Source organism: Carlito syrichta, unplaced genomic scaffold, assembly GCF_000164805.1.
Source record: "Carlito syrichta isolate Samal-C Ts95f unplaced genomic scaffold, Tarsius_syrichta-2.0.1 Scaffold305719, whole genome shotgun sequence".
Taxonomy (NCBI): domain Eukaryota; kingdom Metazoa; phylum Chordata; class Mammalia; order Primates; family Tarsiidae; genus Carlito; species Carlito syrichta.
The window spans coordinates 1,114,016-1,130,909 of record NW_007249815.1 but is presented as its reverse complement, the minus strand read 5'-3'; the positions used below and the strand labels follow the sequence as shown (position 1 = coordinate 1,130,909).

General features: G+C 35.5%; 1 protein-coding gene across 1 annotated transcript in view; it reads left to right on the top strand.

The window, feature by feature from the left end:
• The window catches only part of GNAI1 (G protein subunit alpha i1), an 89,335-nt gene extending 78,080 nt beyond the window's left edge, over nt 1-11,255 (top strand). The window contains exons 7-9 of the mRNA XM_008062476.2: nt 2,129-2,258; nt 4,177-4,330; nt 9,247-11,255. Coding sequence (XP_008060667.1) covers nt 2,129-2,258; nt 4,177-4,330; nt 9,247-9,437 — 475 coding nt within the window. The 3' untranslated portion in view covers nt 9,438-11,255. The remainder of the gene's footprint in view (nt 1-2,128; nt 2,259-4,176; nt 4,331-9,246) is intronic.
• Nucleotides 11,256-16,894: the final 5,639 nt, after the last annotated feature.

Genomic DNA, 16,894 nt, shown 5'->3' with positions numbered 1-16,894 from the left:
CCTTCAAGGCAATGTAGTTTTTTTGGAGTTTTGGGGGCTTTTTCCCTGTCAAATGCTTAAAGGTTCTTTCAGCTCCTACACATTACCCATTTCCAAAGTCACTTCTTTTAGGTATTTGTTAGAATAGCACCCCATCCTTTTTTTTTTTTTTTTTTGAGTCAGAGTCTCACTCTGTCGCCCCGACTGGAGTGCAGTGGCCGCTCCCCACCACCGCAGCCTCGACCTGCTGGGCTCCGGCGATCCTTCTGCTTCAGCCTTCCAAGTAGTTGGAACTATAGGCACACGCTACCACACCTGGTTGTTTTTGTTTTATTGTAGAGATGAGGTCTCACCAAGTTGCTCAGGCGGGTCTCGAACCCTCGGGCTCAGGCAGTCCACTCACCTCAGCCTTCCAAGGTACAGGATTACAGGCTGAGCTACTGAGCCCGGCTAGCACCCCATTCTTGATACTAAAATTTGTATTAATATTCTCCAGAAAAACAGAACTGGTAGATTATTATTATTTTTTTTTTTTTTAAGGAACTGACTTACATGATTGTGGAAGCTGGCAGGTCTGAAACTTGTAGGGGCAGGCTGATAGTCGGACATGAGTTGTCATTGCAGTATTGAAGAAGAATTTTATTTTTCTGAGAAACTTTAGTTTTTGCCCTTAAGGCCTTTTGAGTGAATGAGGCCTGTTCACATTATTAAAACATTGCTTAAAGTCAACTGATTAGAGATGCTAACTGCAATACTTTGATAAGTGATTAAATAACTGGGCATGATAGCCTACCTAACTTGGCACACAAAACTACACCATCACAGGGAGAAAATGTGGGATGGGTTGGGTCATTATTTTATTACTTTACTGGGTGGACAGGGAATATGTAACATTAAATCAGAGAAGTTATACTGTCTTTTTGGTAAAGTTATTTTCAAATTTCCAAGCAATTTAACTTGGTTACCCAACTTAAATTATTTTAATTTATTTTGTTCTTGTTTGATCTTTATTACCAGCCATCCTTTTTGTAGCCTAACCATTTTGATTTGTTATATGGTGGAATCATTTTGTTACATAGCATACTTAAATTTAATGGACAATTTACCAGCTAAAGCAAAAGAATGAAGGTCACTTAAATGATGGTAAATAGTACAGTACTAGTTGATGTGATCAGATTTGGTTTATAGGCCAATACTACTCTGTAGGGAAAATTCTTTGTGCCTGGGAATTAAATAGGGACTATTTTAATTAGTGCACCATCTAGATAAATGGAGCCTTTAAAAATGTACCAGTTCGCATAGTGTTTTCATTATATAAGTGGTTATTTCTAGGTTGCATAATGTGGTCTATGCAAATTTTAACTTTTACTTAACTTTATAAACTATTAAAAGCAAAAACGATGAAAAGACATTGTCTTTATATTGTTTGGTTATGTTACTACCTCACTCGCTACTCTACAACGATTCATTATTCTATACTGTGTAAAAATTGAAGTTATTTTTTACTTTGAATTTTAAAGCTATTCAGAAGGGTCACTTATTTATTTTGCATTTCAATTTTCTCATTATTTTTCCTGCATCATCGTTTTATTTTTTAACTTACGCAGCCTCATTTGCCAGTATCTGAATTTGATTTGCTTGCCTGCATTTTCTTACCTGCAATGGTCTCCTCTTTACATCTCCTTGCTTACTGCCTCTGAGAGAAAACCACATATTGTGTTAGACAGAGGGGACCCTGTCCTCTCCTCTAATGTTCCATGACTGTGGCAAATTGAACATGTGCTCTTTGATCTCTGTATTCCCAGTTGCTTCATGTGACTTCTCAGTGTTTACACACAGGGCAGTCCATCCATTTGTATTTGCTTTAATGTTCTAAGTGTTCTCATGTGTTTATGTTTTGGTTTTTTTATGACATTTTTGTGTTTGCATTTGTTTGAGATACCATCCTTTCAATAAAACATTTAAAAACTAGCAACCTTTTTTCTTTCTTTGAAAATCCAATTTGTCACATTGTTTTCCTCTCATAAATTCCTCTTTTCTTCCCATCCCAATTTACCCCAGTTATTTGGAGCTTTTTTGTTAGTATTATGGAACTCCTCAGAGGTTTTCAACTATTTAATGTGATGCAAACTCATTTTTCCTCTTACAGAATGTTTGATGTTGGAGGTCAGAGATCTGAGCGGAAGAAGTGGATTCATTGCTTCGAAGGAGTGACTGCGATTATCTTCTGTGTAGCCCTGAGTGACTATGACCTGGTTCTCGCTGAAGATGAAGAAATGGCAAGTAGAAACACTTTTACGGGTTGAACATGAAATGAGAAGAGCTGGAGAGATGTTGCCAACAATTTTTTCTCAGAAAATTCAAAGAAATTATTGCTCTAGCCTAAATTATTTGAAAAATCAGAGTCTTTCTTTTAACTTTTCTATTTGCATAATAAAAGAGAAGTATATCAGAGAAGCACAGATGGAAAAGAAAAAGGAAGATATAGAGAGTCAGTCTTGCCTCTACTCTGTAAGCTTAACTATATGTTTCTATATCTAGTATTTACATAATAAGAATTCAAAAAATTACTTACATTAGTTCAGGCTAATTTTTCCTAATTTGTTACTTCTGGAAAGTTAGTAATCTCTATATAAATTTTCAGATGTGTTTCAATATTTGAAAATAGAAATTTAAAACTTTTTAAAAATTAACTTTAGTACAAAGTGAGGGAAAAAAAAGGGAGAACTGTCAGTTTTGTTCTCTTGACCCTTGCTCAACATAGTTTTGATGGCACAGATGCACTTAGACACGATTTTTTTCAACCAAGCACATTCAACAGGACACAAAACCTGGGTCTATGGAGAACCAGCATTTCCCGTACTCTGGTTCCACAGGAGCAACTGTGGGACTTCAGTATTCGCGGATTTTGATATCCATGGGGGTCCTTGAACCACCCCTCTGCCCTATATACTGCATATACTGTGGAAAGGACTGTATTTTAGAAATCAGGTATCTGCAGTTATAGTGCAGTAGATGCAGTATAACACCACATGGTCATTTCTCTCATTTCAGCAATATAAAGTATGCCGGTGCCCTTGTTGAACACAGATCTTCGAAGGACAGGAAACAGGAATTGGAAGTGTTCTTTACTAATATTTAAAGTATTATGCTGATTGGGTCTCATCTTGTTTAAATTAATTTGTTAATTTAAAAAACACTATCTTCAGTGGAAACTTAGCTGAAGTCTCATACAGTGACATTTCTTTTCAAATATTTGCATTTGGCATCCTTAGATTATAATGTCCTACAGCAGGATGTTCCCCAGACACAGCACATGGCACATGGTGGGCACTCAGCAAGTAAAGGTTGAATGCATAAAGTGACAAATGAAGATTAGATGCTTGTTGCGCCTGAAGTTAAAGTGTGCTTGTTCTGAAATGGCAGAAGTGTATTTTTGTGCTATGTTATGTATTTTTAACTAAGTTCTATTTGATTACAACACTTGTTTTTTATTTGTTTTTTAAATGGAAGTTTCATTCTGTTGACAGGCTAGAGTGCAAGTGGCATGATCATTGCTCACTGCAGTCTTGACCTCCTGGGCTCGGGCAGTCCTCCCACCTCAGCCTCCTGAGTAGCAGGGACTATATACATGCACTACCATGTCCATCTAATTTAATTTTTTTTTTTTTTTTTTTTTTTTGTAGAAGCAAGGCCTCTCTCTATTGTCTAGTCTGGTCTTGAACTTCTGGGCTCAAGCAATCCTGCTTTGACCTCTCAAAGTGTTGGGATTACAGGCATGAGCCACCGTGCCTCACCCAACAATTGTTATTTATTCATTTACTTATTTATTTGTTTACTTATTTATCTATTTAAATCGGGGTCTCACTCTATCCCAGTGGCATGATCACAGCTCACTGCAACCTTGACCTCCTGGACTCAGGCGATCTTTGCACCTCAGCCTCCCAAATAACTGGGACTACAGGCACACTCCACTATGCCTGGCTAATTTTTTTTATTCTTTATAGAGATGAGATTTCGCTTTGTTGCCTAAACTGATCTCGAACTCCTGGACTCAAGCAATCCTTCTGTCTCGTCTTCCCAAAGTGCTGGGATTACAGGTGTGACCTACCATGACTGGGCCAACACTTGTTATTTTTTAAAATATTCTTCAAAAATTCTTACTGTTAGTCAATTTTTTTTTCTTTTCTATTACAGAATCGAATGCATGAAAGCATGAAATTGTTTGACAGCATATGTAACAACAAGTGGTTTACAGATACATCTATTATACTTTTTCTAAACAAGAAGGATCTCTTCGAAGAAAAAATCAAAAAGAGCCCTCTCACTATATGCTATCCAGAATATGCAGGTATTTTACTTTCTGTAAATAACTTGTCAAGTCATATATCTAAGTGAAACTTCCCTTAAGACAAAATTTTAGTTGTTGATTTGAATCTCTTGACTGAGTAAATCTTAAGCCTTTAAGGGACATTATTTATCAAACTACATTTGAGTACACATAGTTCCTTAAGATGTGGATGAGATTACTGAAAAATAACGTGTTCATTTTACGGAAAAGCTGTTAAATAATTTTCAGTGATGACTCCAAGTCTTCATAAATTTAAATCGGGGTCTCACTATCCCAGTGGCATGATCACAGCTCACTGCAACCTTGACCTCCTGGACTCAGGCGATCTTTGCACCTCAGCCTCCCAAATAACTGGGACTGTTGTTGTTTTTTGTTTTGTTTTTATCAAGTTAATATATTTCATGTCAGGTGTTGTGTAATACACAATAAATAAGATATGTGTCTGTTTACTGTCTGATCTTAAGGGGACATAGTAAAATATAAACAACAAGCAATAGCAGTGCAACATGCTACTAAAATGAAACGTGAAAATTATTGTAAGGGGAAAAATGAAGAAGGTATCAGTGAGTCAGCTAGCTCTTACAGAGAGGCAGGGAAGGTTTCACAAGAAATATAAACTTTGGTAATGGGATTGTTAATGGTATTTTAATTTTACTACTATGGAAGATGCCCTGGAGTGAGAATAGTATACCTGAAGTACAATCTTGATTTTATCATAATTAGCTCTTTGATCTTGAGCAAGGTGGGTAATTCACCTCCCTCTCAGTACCCCATCTGTAAAATCAGGAGTTGGACTAAAACATTTGTTTTAGTATAGCTTGGATCCTTGGAATTCCTTCTGGGTTGCTATTAAATGGTGGGGGTAGGGGAACAGAACTCTTACTGCCTACCCTCCCCCCCTTACAGCTTCTCTCACACAAAAGCAGAATAACTCCTCTCTCATCTGTTTTGCATATTGGTCTTTGGAATAAGATTTTATTTTAGTCTGCCTTAAAAAAGGCAGGGGCACTTGACTACCACTGGTTTTTTATATGATCTCTAAATCTAGGTAGCCTAAAGAGTTTACTTACCCTCACTCAATCCTTCCTGGTATTTTTTTTTTTAAGTCTCAAGAACTTATTTCATTATAAACAAAATTTTCTTCAGTCTTGTCTTGAGTAAATTAATTGTATGATGAGCATTTACTGCCATTTCACAGGCAATGTTAAGACAATTCTGCGATGTCATTATTCAGATATCCCCACTCATCCAGGTGAGAACACTGGGTTCCAGACCCAAATCCATTGCACTCCTTTCCCCAGATTATTAACAAACAGGCTACATTTAATTAAAATCTCATTGCAATAAAAAGGGAAGTGCTCTTTGATAATCACAGCCCTTTTTGTGTACTCTGAAGTTATACTTCAGTTCAAAATAATTTCACATAGTTGCTCACTTAAAACTTTCATTTTCTTTTAGAAAGCATAGTATCCTAAGTCACCTTAGGAACGTTTTTATTAGGAATAAAATTATTTATAGTTCTAATTCCAGTATTGAACTTATCCAAAATCAAGGTAGAAAATTTTTCCCTTATCTGAATATATCTTTCAGTTTATTTTTACCATTTTTCTATGATGAAATAGCTCTTTTGTACTAATTCATATAACCAGAGTTCCCGAATTAATCCATGAATATTGTGTACCTACAGGCATTTCATAGTAATCAAAAATATGCTTGTAAACTCTTTCCTTGCCTGGTATACAATGTGTTCAGTAATTCATGCCTTGTTATTAAGTAAATAAGAATACCTAGTTATGAAATGTTTGCTCAAAAAGAATATATTACGTAATACTTTTGCATCCCCAGTGTTAAGATTATAATTTAAGATATCCTTTGCATACCATAAGAATTTATTCAGTTGCTTTTGGCTTCAGCCTCAACTCCTGATTCCTATGGCAATTGCTTTCCATAGAAGAATACTGTTTAGCCCCAGACTACTCACTGCAGTCTTATAATCTTAGCACTCTATCCTTTCATAGTCATATCTGTTTTTACTATGTTAAATTCTGTTGTGAATCCTAATTTCTCTCTGGAGCTGCAGGTTGCTTGTTGAACATGAAAAAAAAATTTTTTTTTTTTTAGCACCTAGAGCTCAAACAGAACTCAAGTTTTCTGTTTGAGATTTGTTTCTCAAATCTCCTCTCTTTCTGTTTTGATTGTATCATTATCCTCCCAGTCTTTAATTTTGAAACCTGGTTATCATCTCTGCTTACCTTTGTTTAGGACAATTCCATCATGTGTTAAAAATCATCTATCATATTTCCCTCACCTGCCCCCACTTCATCATTTTTGTCTTAAGACTCATGGACGTAATAATAGAAATAAGACACTAGGAACACCAAAAGAAAGGGTGGGAGGCAAGGGTTTAAAAACTACCTGTGAGGTACAGTGTTCACTGTTTGGGGAATGGGAATCTAGAAGTTCAATCCCCACTGTACACAATATGCCCATGAAACAAACATGTAAAATAAAATAGTAAAATAAAATTTGATAAATAAATGTATATGATTGTTTGCTAGTGACATAAAAGGGTTAAAATACAAATTTCTGAAAGACTGTGTAAGGTTCTATTACCTTTTGAATCTCTAATATAATGAGTCCCATAATTTATGCTGCCATAGCATGTTAAACACAACATCCTCATGGGTATTTGTCATATTGTAACATACGGGATTCTGTAAGGCGTACAAAGAGGATAGAGGCTGTAAGATCTGGTGATTATTCTTGAAGTGTTCACATTCTAGTTTAAGAAATTATCACTGAAAAAGTAATTTACGACTGTAAAACAATATTACAAAAACTGGAAGTTATTTCTGTAGTATATAGAAGAGATCAAAAGGTTTTACATGATTGAGAACCCATCCTGATTTGATTAATTGGGAAAAGTTATATGGAGTGCCTGTTTTGAGCAAATGTGAAGGCAGTTAATGATCTCAGCTGGTGAAGTATGGGCAAGGGGAAGTACTGCCATAGCACAGATGACTGTTTGCATGTTGGGTCCTCGTGACAGGAGTGAGTCCCATTGTGAAACTCAGACTAACACTACAGAACAGGCCAGATAGTAAAGTACCTTGAAAGCCTGGTAGATAATTTTGGATTACTACTACAAAAGAGAGATTTAACAATTTTTTTAAATGAACATTTCACTGAAGTATTTTATTACATTATACACATTAATATATATTGTTACAATATTATGTTGTATACACACACACACACACACACACACAACACACACACCTGCCTAAGTGTGAAGTCCATTGAATTTTAAAAGTGAACATACCAATATCTGCTACTCAGATTAAGAAATCAAACTTTTCCAGGACCCTAGAAGCCACATCTTACCTTACTTCTCTCAACCTTAACTAATCAAACAACCCCCGGCACACACATGGAGAATAATTAATCCTGGCTTTTTTCCTCATCAGTTCATTTTGGCTATTTTTCAAAAATTAGTTGGATCATACAATATGTACTTTTTTATGTCTAGCTTATTTCATTCAACAGTATGTTTATGAGATGCATCCATGTTATTGTGTGTAGCAGTAGTATTTTTATTCTCATTTGTTATACGTCTTCTGGTGAGCATATGTACATAGTTCTGTCATGTGTACACCTAAAAACTGAATTGTGGGGTTACAGTGTGCATGTGATTATCTTAGATATTACCAAACAATTTCTGGAGTTTTTGTACTCAGAGGAAGTCTTTGGTCAGTAACCTGAAAGCAGGAGTATGTCATTTACTTTTTTGTAACCTCATAGTCTTAAATTTCATTGTAGACCCTTGTGCAATTTTTGAATAAAGAAAAATGAGACCCGGGCTCGGTGACTCAGCCTTAATCCCGTGCCTTTGGGAGGCTGAGGTGAGTGGATTGCCTGAGCCCGCAGGTTCGAGACCCGCCTGGGCAGGCAAGACCTCATCTCTACAATAAATCAAAAAATCAGCCGGGCGTGGTAGCGCATGCCTGTAATTTCGGCTACTTGGAAGGCTGAGGCGGAAGGATCGCCGGAGCCCAGCAGGGAGGCTGCGGTGGCCGGGAGCGGCCACTGCACTCCAGTCTGGGCGACAGAGTGAGACTCCAACTCAAAAAAAAAAAAAAAAAAGAAAGAAAAATGAGAGAGAAATGCTAATTAATGTGTATAGTAAAGGGAATTTTAAAAATGCCAATCAGTATTCAACTAACATTTCTTGATCTCCCACTGGGTTATAACTGAAATAGCATGGCACCGTCAATCAACTAAGTAGTTCAGAGTTGGGTTGTAGAGGACAAAGGGTAAGAGAAAAAAGGGAGATCTGACATTTGCAGGTTGAGGCATGAACACAGCTCATGACAAACATGGAATGCCATGGAGAGGATATTTTGTTTTTTTAAAATTTTAGGGATAATTTACAGTCACTAAAAGGTAATTAACAATGGGATGTTTTTCATTTAGAAGAAGAAATAGTTTAGAGCAGCCGTCCCCAACTTTTTTCGCATCAGGGACAGGTTTGGGGAAGACGATTTTTCCATTAACAGGGGTTGGGGGTGTGATCACGCATGAGATTCTCATAAGGAGCGCCCAACCTAGATCCCTCGCATGCGCAGTTCATGATAATGTTCCCGCTCCTGTGAGAATCTATTGCCAGAAGGCGGAGCTCCTCTCACCTCCTGCTGTGTGACCCAATTCCTAACAGGCTACACACCACAGCCTAGAGGTTGGGGACCCCTGGTATGGAGGAAATAGCTTCTTTCATTCTAGAAGGAAAATCACATTCAAGGAGTCGACATATTTTATATTCTTGAAACTGACTTCAGTATTTTAAAGTCCATTTTGTTTAGCAGTGTAGTTACTGTTTTAACTTTTTGCATCATGTTTCTTTCCTTTTCCCATCTCAGGATCAAACACATATGAAGAAGCAGCTGCGTATATTCAGTGTCAGTTTGAAGACCTCAATAAAAGAAAGGACACAAAGGAAATATACACCCACTTCACATGTGCCACAGATACCAAGAATGTGCAGTTTGTTTTTGATGCTGTAACAGATGTCATCATAAAAAATAATCTAAAAGATTGTGGTCTCTTCTAAGTTTTGAGGTTAATGGTAAATTGCATTTTCAAACCAAATGAGTACTTATATATGGATCTCTCTAGACTAGAGTCTTGCAGCAACACAGAATGTAGTATATGGCACGTGCATCTGGGACCTGACCAAAGTTGTTCTATTTTGTTTTTTTAACTAAAAGTAGCAGAAGGATCTTTCTTAAACATGACAGATGGCCCTGCAGAGTGAGACTGAAGGACAGTGTTAAAGCTGGGCTCTAGTATATTGATGATTTCTGCATAAGTGTAAATATGCAAATGTATGTATACATGTATTTATGACTTTAATTGTCCACATTACTTTTAGGTTTTAAGAGTGGCAATTTAGGATTATAGAGTGATGGCCTTGGAAATAACATAAATATTAAGACAGAATATTAATATGTTTGCCAGTTTTAAACAGCTTTATTTATGTTTATGTCCTGTAAATTTTTAAGTAAAATAATTAATATTAGGAAATGTTACAGCCCTTATCTTGGTTATGTGTATACTTGTATTCATAAAAATGTTATTTGTACAAACATTGCAGACTATTTTAATAACATGATTTGTTCTTTAAATTTAATGTGTTTTATTGAAATGTTCTTAAGATGAATATACCTGCTTTTGGATCAATTATTTAAACATATGCATTTTGATTTTAAAAAATAAAATAATTTGATTTTACATTAGATTACACATTAGATTTGGTTTGAAAAACTAAAATTTCAGGTTTTTTAATATCTGCTCGTTTGAACTTATATACACTTAATTTTTATCAGTTGGTTGTTTTCACTTTGAATTTTAGTATTTGGCTGGTATTCATGCATTGCCTCAAAGGTGATGTCAGATTAATTTTTATACACTTTAAATAACTACATTTTTATTTATAACTAGGTTTAGGTGGATGTTAAGAACATAAAAAACATGTTGTCATAATTAACTTTGAGACATTCATTTGTGTATTTCCTTTGGGAAGTCCCTTGTACCTACCATACATAATAGTTTCTTGTTTAGAGAATAACAAGAGAGATCTTTGAATACTCTATTGCTGATAAAATGCAAGCTTTAAATTTACATATGTAACTAGTTTCAAATTTAATTAGCACCCTAAGTTAAAATTACTTTTTTCCCTTAGATATTCAAATTTTCTCCACTTGCTATAGTCTTTATTTCCTTTTCAATTATGCAATTATTTCTGAGAATGAAATGGACAATTACACTTAGAAAATGAGTAATAGTATTTAACAAAGTCAGTGATTGTATGTATGCTCAAATAAGTGTTACATATCAGCTAGATATTAAGCTTTGATAGAATAGTTTTCTTTTGATTATTCACAATGTGTCTTTGTGACCTTGTTTCAGCAAAATGAACAGCACTCCTTACCCCACCTCCCATATTTTTATACTCATCTTGAAAAAATTAGTCTGTCAGTAAATTAAACTGATAAGTAGTTTTTAAGTTTAGTTAAGTGTTATCATTTTGTTGAAGTATATTTGTTAAAGTATGTATATATGTATGTGTGTGAATAACCATTAGCTACATTCATATCTGTTTTGTTTGAGGGACTTTCTTTTTTGTAATGTAAAAAAAATTCAAAGTTATCGAATTCCTTAAATGTGTTGGTTTAGATTCTTTATGTGCCTTTCATGAAAGGTATGTTTTCATTAATTTTGCCGATGGAGGACCTGTAATATCTACATTGTGAAGCTGTGTATGAAATTCAACTATAATATGAATAAATTTGAATCATGAGAAATACAGTTTTAAAAGCCACAAAGAAGCACATATTGGTGACCATCGTTGATGAATTCCTGAACTTCATTCTGTGTAACTGTGTACTAATAAATCCTAATAAATTTAAATTTTTAAAATTTTACAAACCTGTTGGCTAAACACATTTTGCATTAGAATTTAAGTATCAGTCTGTTGTATCTTCATTTCTTCTATGTCGATGCTCTGTTTTTTTGCAGTTTCATCTTGGCTCTTTCCCTGCTCCAAGTTTTCTTATGAGATGTGATGCCATGTTTAGAATTGCCTGCTTGATATTTCCTTCTGAGAAGTCATTACCTGCTTCAACTTATGTCCAAAACCAGACTTATCATCATTTTCCCTTCAAACCAATTCTCACTCCTAACTTGACCATTTTAGCTACTAAGTACCAGCATTTAATCCTTCAATGAAGAACTTTTTAGCCATTTGGAACTCTTCTCACCCCTCATTTCCATTTATTGACAGTTCTGCTTTTGCAATTCCTCACACCTGTATTTTGTTTTCATTTTTGTTTTTCTTTCCATTCCCACAATTGCCTACTGCATTCAGGTCTCTGCTGAACTTCCTCTTGAAATGGCCTATTAATTAAATTCTCCACTCCTCACTTCTCCCTCCTCTAATCCAGGTTAGTTATCCTAACATAGAACTGGGGCTGTGTTGCCTTCTGTGCCTTGACCTGCACTGGTTCTGACTTGTCAATGAAATTAAATGTAACTTAGCTTCCCATTTAAGGCTCTCCATCGTTGAGGCCTCTTCACTACTTTCCCACTCCTTTCTACAATACCTCTAAGTAGTGTGCTTTGCATAGCCTGGGCTTTCCTCCAAGTGTTACACTACATGCTACACGTGAAATGCTTAGAACAATGACTAGAGCATGGGAAATGTTCATTCGCGTCTGTTACTGTTATATTTATTTATTAGCACTTGTTTTTGTGATTCTTTTTTTAGATTCCTGTGGCGTCTGTTATTTAGTCTGCCATTTTTGGGAACCGCATGATGCTGGTAGAGCTGCAAGTCACATGTCACACTTCTCACTTCCCTGGCTGTAGGACCAATCCTAGTCCCCCACTATTGGACAAGTGACCCAAACTAAGCCAAATCATCCCAGTTTCCATAAAGCTCTTGTGGTTTCTAAAGTTTCCTTCATCATTTTAATGCCTTTCTGAAAAACTACTTTTAGGTTTGATCTAATTCAATCAAGTATAATATTTTACTGGCAAAATACTTAAATGCATATGTTATTTTTCAGGGCTGACAATGAGGCAGAACAAAAAAGGCTCAAAGAGGTTATTTAACTTGAGCAAGGCCAGATCAAAGTTTTAACCCTAGGGCTTCTGACTCCACATCTGCCAGAGGACTCCAAAGAATGCTATCTTATTTCCAGAAAATGTATAGTTAGTCTTTCTCCTGTCACCTTCCACTTTCACCCACTCCACCCTTCTGAGTTTCTTTGAGTATGTTACATGTTTTAGATTTTAAAAAACACATGATAACTATTATGTCTTGCATCAAAGCTATTTATGGTATCTTAGCATTCTTTTACTTTATTTGTTGTCTGCAAAGCCACCTGCAGGGTAACGGAATTTAGTTAATAAATGTAATCATTGTTGCAGATGGTCGCATTGTCATTGCTTAATGTGTTACTTTAGAAGTGAAAAGTGATAGTGAAAATCCAAGGCTCTGATACACTGTCCTCAAACGCTGGCCTTATCTCTTAATTAACTGGGTAAACTTGGGCAAATTTTATCTTGTTCTGCCTCCTTATTGTCATCTAAAAAAAAATAGAGATTAAATAATGCAACCTTAGTCTTAATAGTTGTCGTCGGTATTAACAAAATTCACAATACATGTTAAACACTTAGAAGGGAGCATAGCATTTTTATAAGCCCTCAGTAAATTTGGCTGTTATTTGAGTATAAAGGATATTTAGTTTTAGGGCACTTTTAAAATTCGAATCAGTTAGTAACAAATAGTTGTTTGTATGAACTTTGGATAAAATACCTAAAAAAAAAACTGTTGTAATTCATATTTATAGTTTAAGTTTTTATCAAGGTGTCTCACATTGATATTGATAGTGGAAAATGATTTAAATTTATTTAATCAGCTTCAGGACAATTTACTGTTATTTTAATATAACCAGTAGTGTAGGGGAATAGTTATTTTACAGTTTGGAAAATTCTCTTACTTTTCAAAATCTTAAGAGTTAAAATGTGTTTATATCAGGAGTTTCATATTTCACAAGCCTACTGGCCTGTTTTCCACATGATTTTCCTTTAACCAGTAACTGCTTGCTTTGATGTCTGTTGTGATTTCTATTATATACTTTGATTTTTTAGTTACTTTAGAAGTTATGAAATGATGTATTTCATCAAGTCTCGAGACACCCAAGTATGCACAGACAGGAATCAGCTGCACTTGTCCAGGCCAGAGCTGATAAGGCCTGAATTGAAGCAGTCTCACCATGTAATAAATCTTTCCGAGCACCATGTATAAGGTCAAATATTTCCAGCAGCTTTGATTTTATGCCCATCTTCTTAAGATGCAATCCATAAAGTGGATAGAAACACGTTCATTGCAAAGAGCTGGTTCTTCAAATTAAAATGGATTGTAATTGATTAAAAATGAGATAATAGGGTTGAGGAAAATGTGCATAGAAGACCAATCTAGTCAGGGACTGTTTTAGCAGATAATAAGAGTGCCACTTTTAGTTAATGAAGGTGATGTTTCTTCCTGAATGACTTAGTGTGTTGCCTAAAAGAAAGTGCAGGTGTTCTTAGCTTACCATGGGGTTACATCTGATAAATTCATAAGTTGAAAATACCATACATCAAAAATGCATTTAATACAGCGAACCCACTGAACATCATAGCTTACTTAGTCTAGCCTAACATTAAACATGCTCAGAACGCTTATATTAGCCTACAGTTGGACAAGAATCACAAAGCCTATTTTACAATAGTGTTGAATATCTCACATAATTGATTGAAAATTGTTTTAAAAAACAGACTGGTTGGATGGGTACTCAAAGTATGATTTCTAATGATATCGCTTTCAGACCAACATAAAGTTGAAAAATCATAAGACCATCGTAAGTCAGGAACCATCAATACATACAATAGGAACTTGAGAGCCTAAAGGCCAAGGAAATTGGTTTCCACCTTGGTATAAACATGGAGGAATTCTTAAAATCAGTTTTACTCTTGTGTAAACACACTAAATGTATTTTCTATTTTACCAGGATTTTTTGTTTTCACTAAAACAGACATACAATTTTGCAGTTTTTGTTTTGTTTTGTTTTTACTAAATTGGCATTTGTACAGTTTCAGTGTAAAGCTAGTCTTTAAAATAAACCACAGTGAAGACTGGATATTACCTGGAATTTTCTGTTACACACTCTTAAACTTTAATTATTATCAGTGGAAACATCACAGAGTGTTAGCTTTGATCCTTATTTCACTTTTGAAAATCAAAGAGTGAAGTCAAAGCTACTTCTAAACAACTCTGTCTTTAGTTTTTATTAAATAGTACTGAATTGTCAGTTTTATAGCTTGTGGAATGTGGACTGTCTTAGCAAATTTAAGAATATAATTTGGTAGGACTCACTTTCCAGCACTTCATTATAGTATAACATATGTTTTCCTATTTATAAATATAAGTAAATTACCTTTCCACTGTAGGTAGATAATTCTCCTGGCTACCTTCTTGACCTGGCAATTTAACTGTAATAAATAGAAATTTTCTGCATACTTGGGCATTCATTTTACTTGATTTTTAAACTTCCTATGACTGTAAATTACAAATTAATTTTAACTCTGGATCTTTTTATTCAAAAGGAAGCTTGTTTAAAATCTAATAAAGACTTTTTTGGGACCAGGTGCAGTGACTCATACCTATAATTTCAGAACTTTAGGAGACCAAGGAGTAGGAAGCCTACTTTGGGAATAGGGGGGATTGCTTGAGCCCAGGAGTGCGAAACCAGCCTAGGCAGCATAGCAAGACCTTGTCTATTTAAATATTACCAGGCATATTGACATGTGCCTGTAGTCCTGGCTACTCAGGAAGCTGAGGTGGGAGGATCGCCTGAGCCCAGGAGCTGAGAGCTGTGATTGTGCCACTGCACTTCAGCTGGACAACAAAGTGAAAAGCCAACTCAAGGAGAAAAAAAAAAATGATTTTTTTCTGGTGGAAGCTGGAGTGGAAAGCCAGAGTAAAGTACCCTTTCTTCTACTCTCTGAGAACCCCACCTCTGATTCCTCTGATACCTCTGATTTCCTGCACTTAAGTCTTGCAGGTACATATTTAAAACAACAGTTCTAAATCAAGTCCCTTGAAAAATTTACTAACAAATGAGTAGTTTAATATGTTACAGACAGATACGCTATCCCTTCTAATATAAACATGTAGAGAAAAATTCATCAATAATACATTTATTGAGTGCCTACTGTATGCCAGGCACTATTCTAGGTGCTTTAGTAATGCTTTTATTTAGACATCAGAGCTGTCCTGCAATGTTGGTAAAATTTCCATTTTTCATATAAGGAAACAGATTTAAGAGAGGTTAATATTTTGTGCAGGATTGACTGCCTAGCAAGTGACAGAGCCGTGAGTAAAATCCAAACCTACAAATTTGTTAGCCATATCTTCAAAATCCAGTGGCATAAAGTTTTCCCTCAGGGTGCCACCTGGTGTAGGGAGGGCAGCAAGGCTGGTGGTGCTGCCTAAGCCGATGTTAATAAGTCTGCAGGATGCATGTTAGCATGTCAGTGACTGTGAAAAGTGAATGCAGTGAAGAAATAAAGAGCTCTGCGTGTCTTAACCCCCTGCTTTGCAGACACGGGAGCTGCACTAACACAGCAGCTGTTACCCATATGTGAACGTAGAGCACTTGAAATGTAGTTAGTCCAAATTGAGATGTGCTATAGTATAAAACACATACGAGAGTTAAGACTTACACAAAATAAAAAATGTACAAGTTGAATTGATAATATTTTTGATATATCAAATTAAACTATGTAATTTTTAATTCTGCTTTTTAAAAACATTTTTAATATGTCTACTGGAAAGTATATAAGTACTCATGTGTCTTTGCATTATATTTCTATTTGGGAAGTGGAATGCCCCCCCCAACTCTATTTTGCATTCCATGGAAAATTTTCCAAGTCTTAGAGAAGCAGACATAATGACTAGAAATCCAAACTTTGTACTTGGAAGATCTGGGTCTTGGTGTTTTGAATAAATTGCTTCTTCAGTGATTTCCTTGGAAAATAGTGGGCCTCCATGAATAGTTACACTATTCCAGTTCTAGAATGCTATGGTTTGGTGTAATACTGCCTTTCTATGGGAGGGAAAAAACATTTCATTTTTCCTTTAAATATGTCAGCTATAATAGAAGAGAGAAATACACATTTTAAGATCCATACTCTAGAACTGAGTTTCAAAATTAGCAGTTGCCTTTATTTTTAGTTCCAATACGTGCAATAGAAGTCGACCCATCAAGGGTACTGGACAATTACTAAGCCCTAGTTTACGGACCCATCTCTTCAGTGTTCTGTAGCCAAATCACAAGATTGGTTGGGTTTTTTTTTAATGTTGTTATTGTGTTGTGTTTTGTTTTTTAATATGTTTCAATTCCCCTAGCCAAATTCCTTTCTTCCTCCACACCTCCCACAGGACTGGGCTGAGCACAGTCA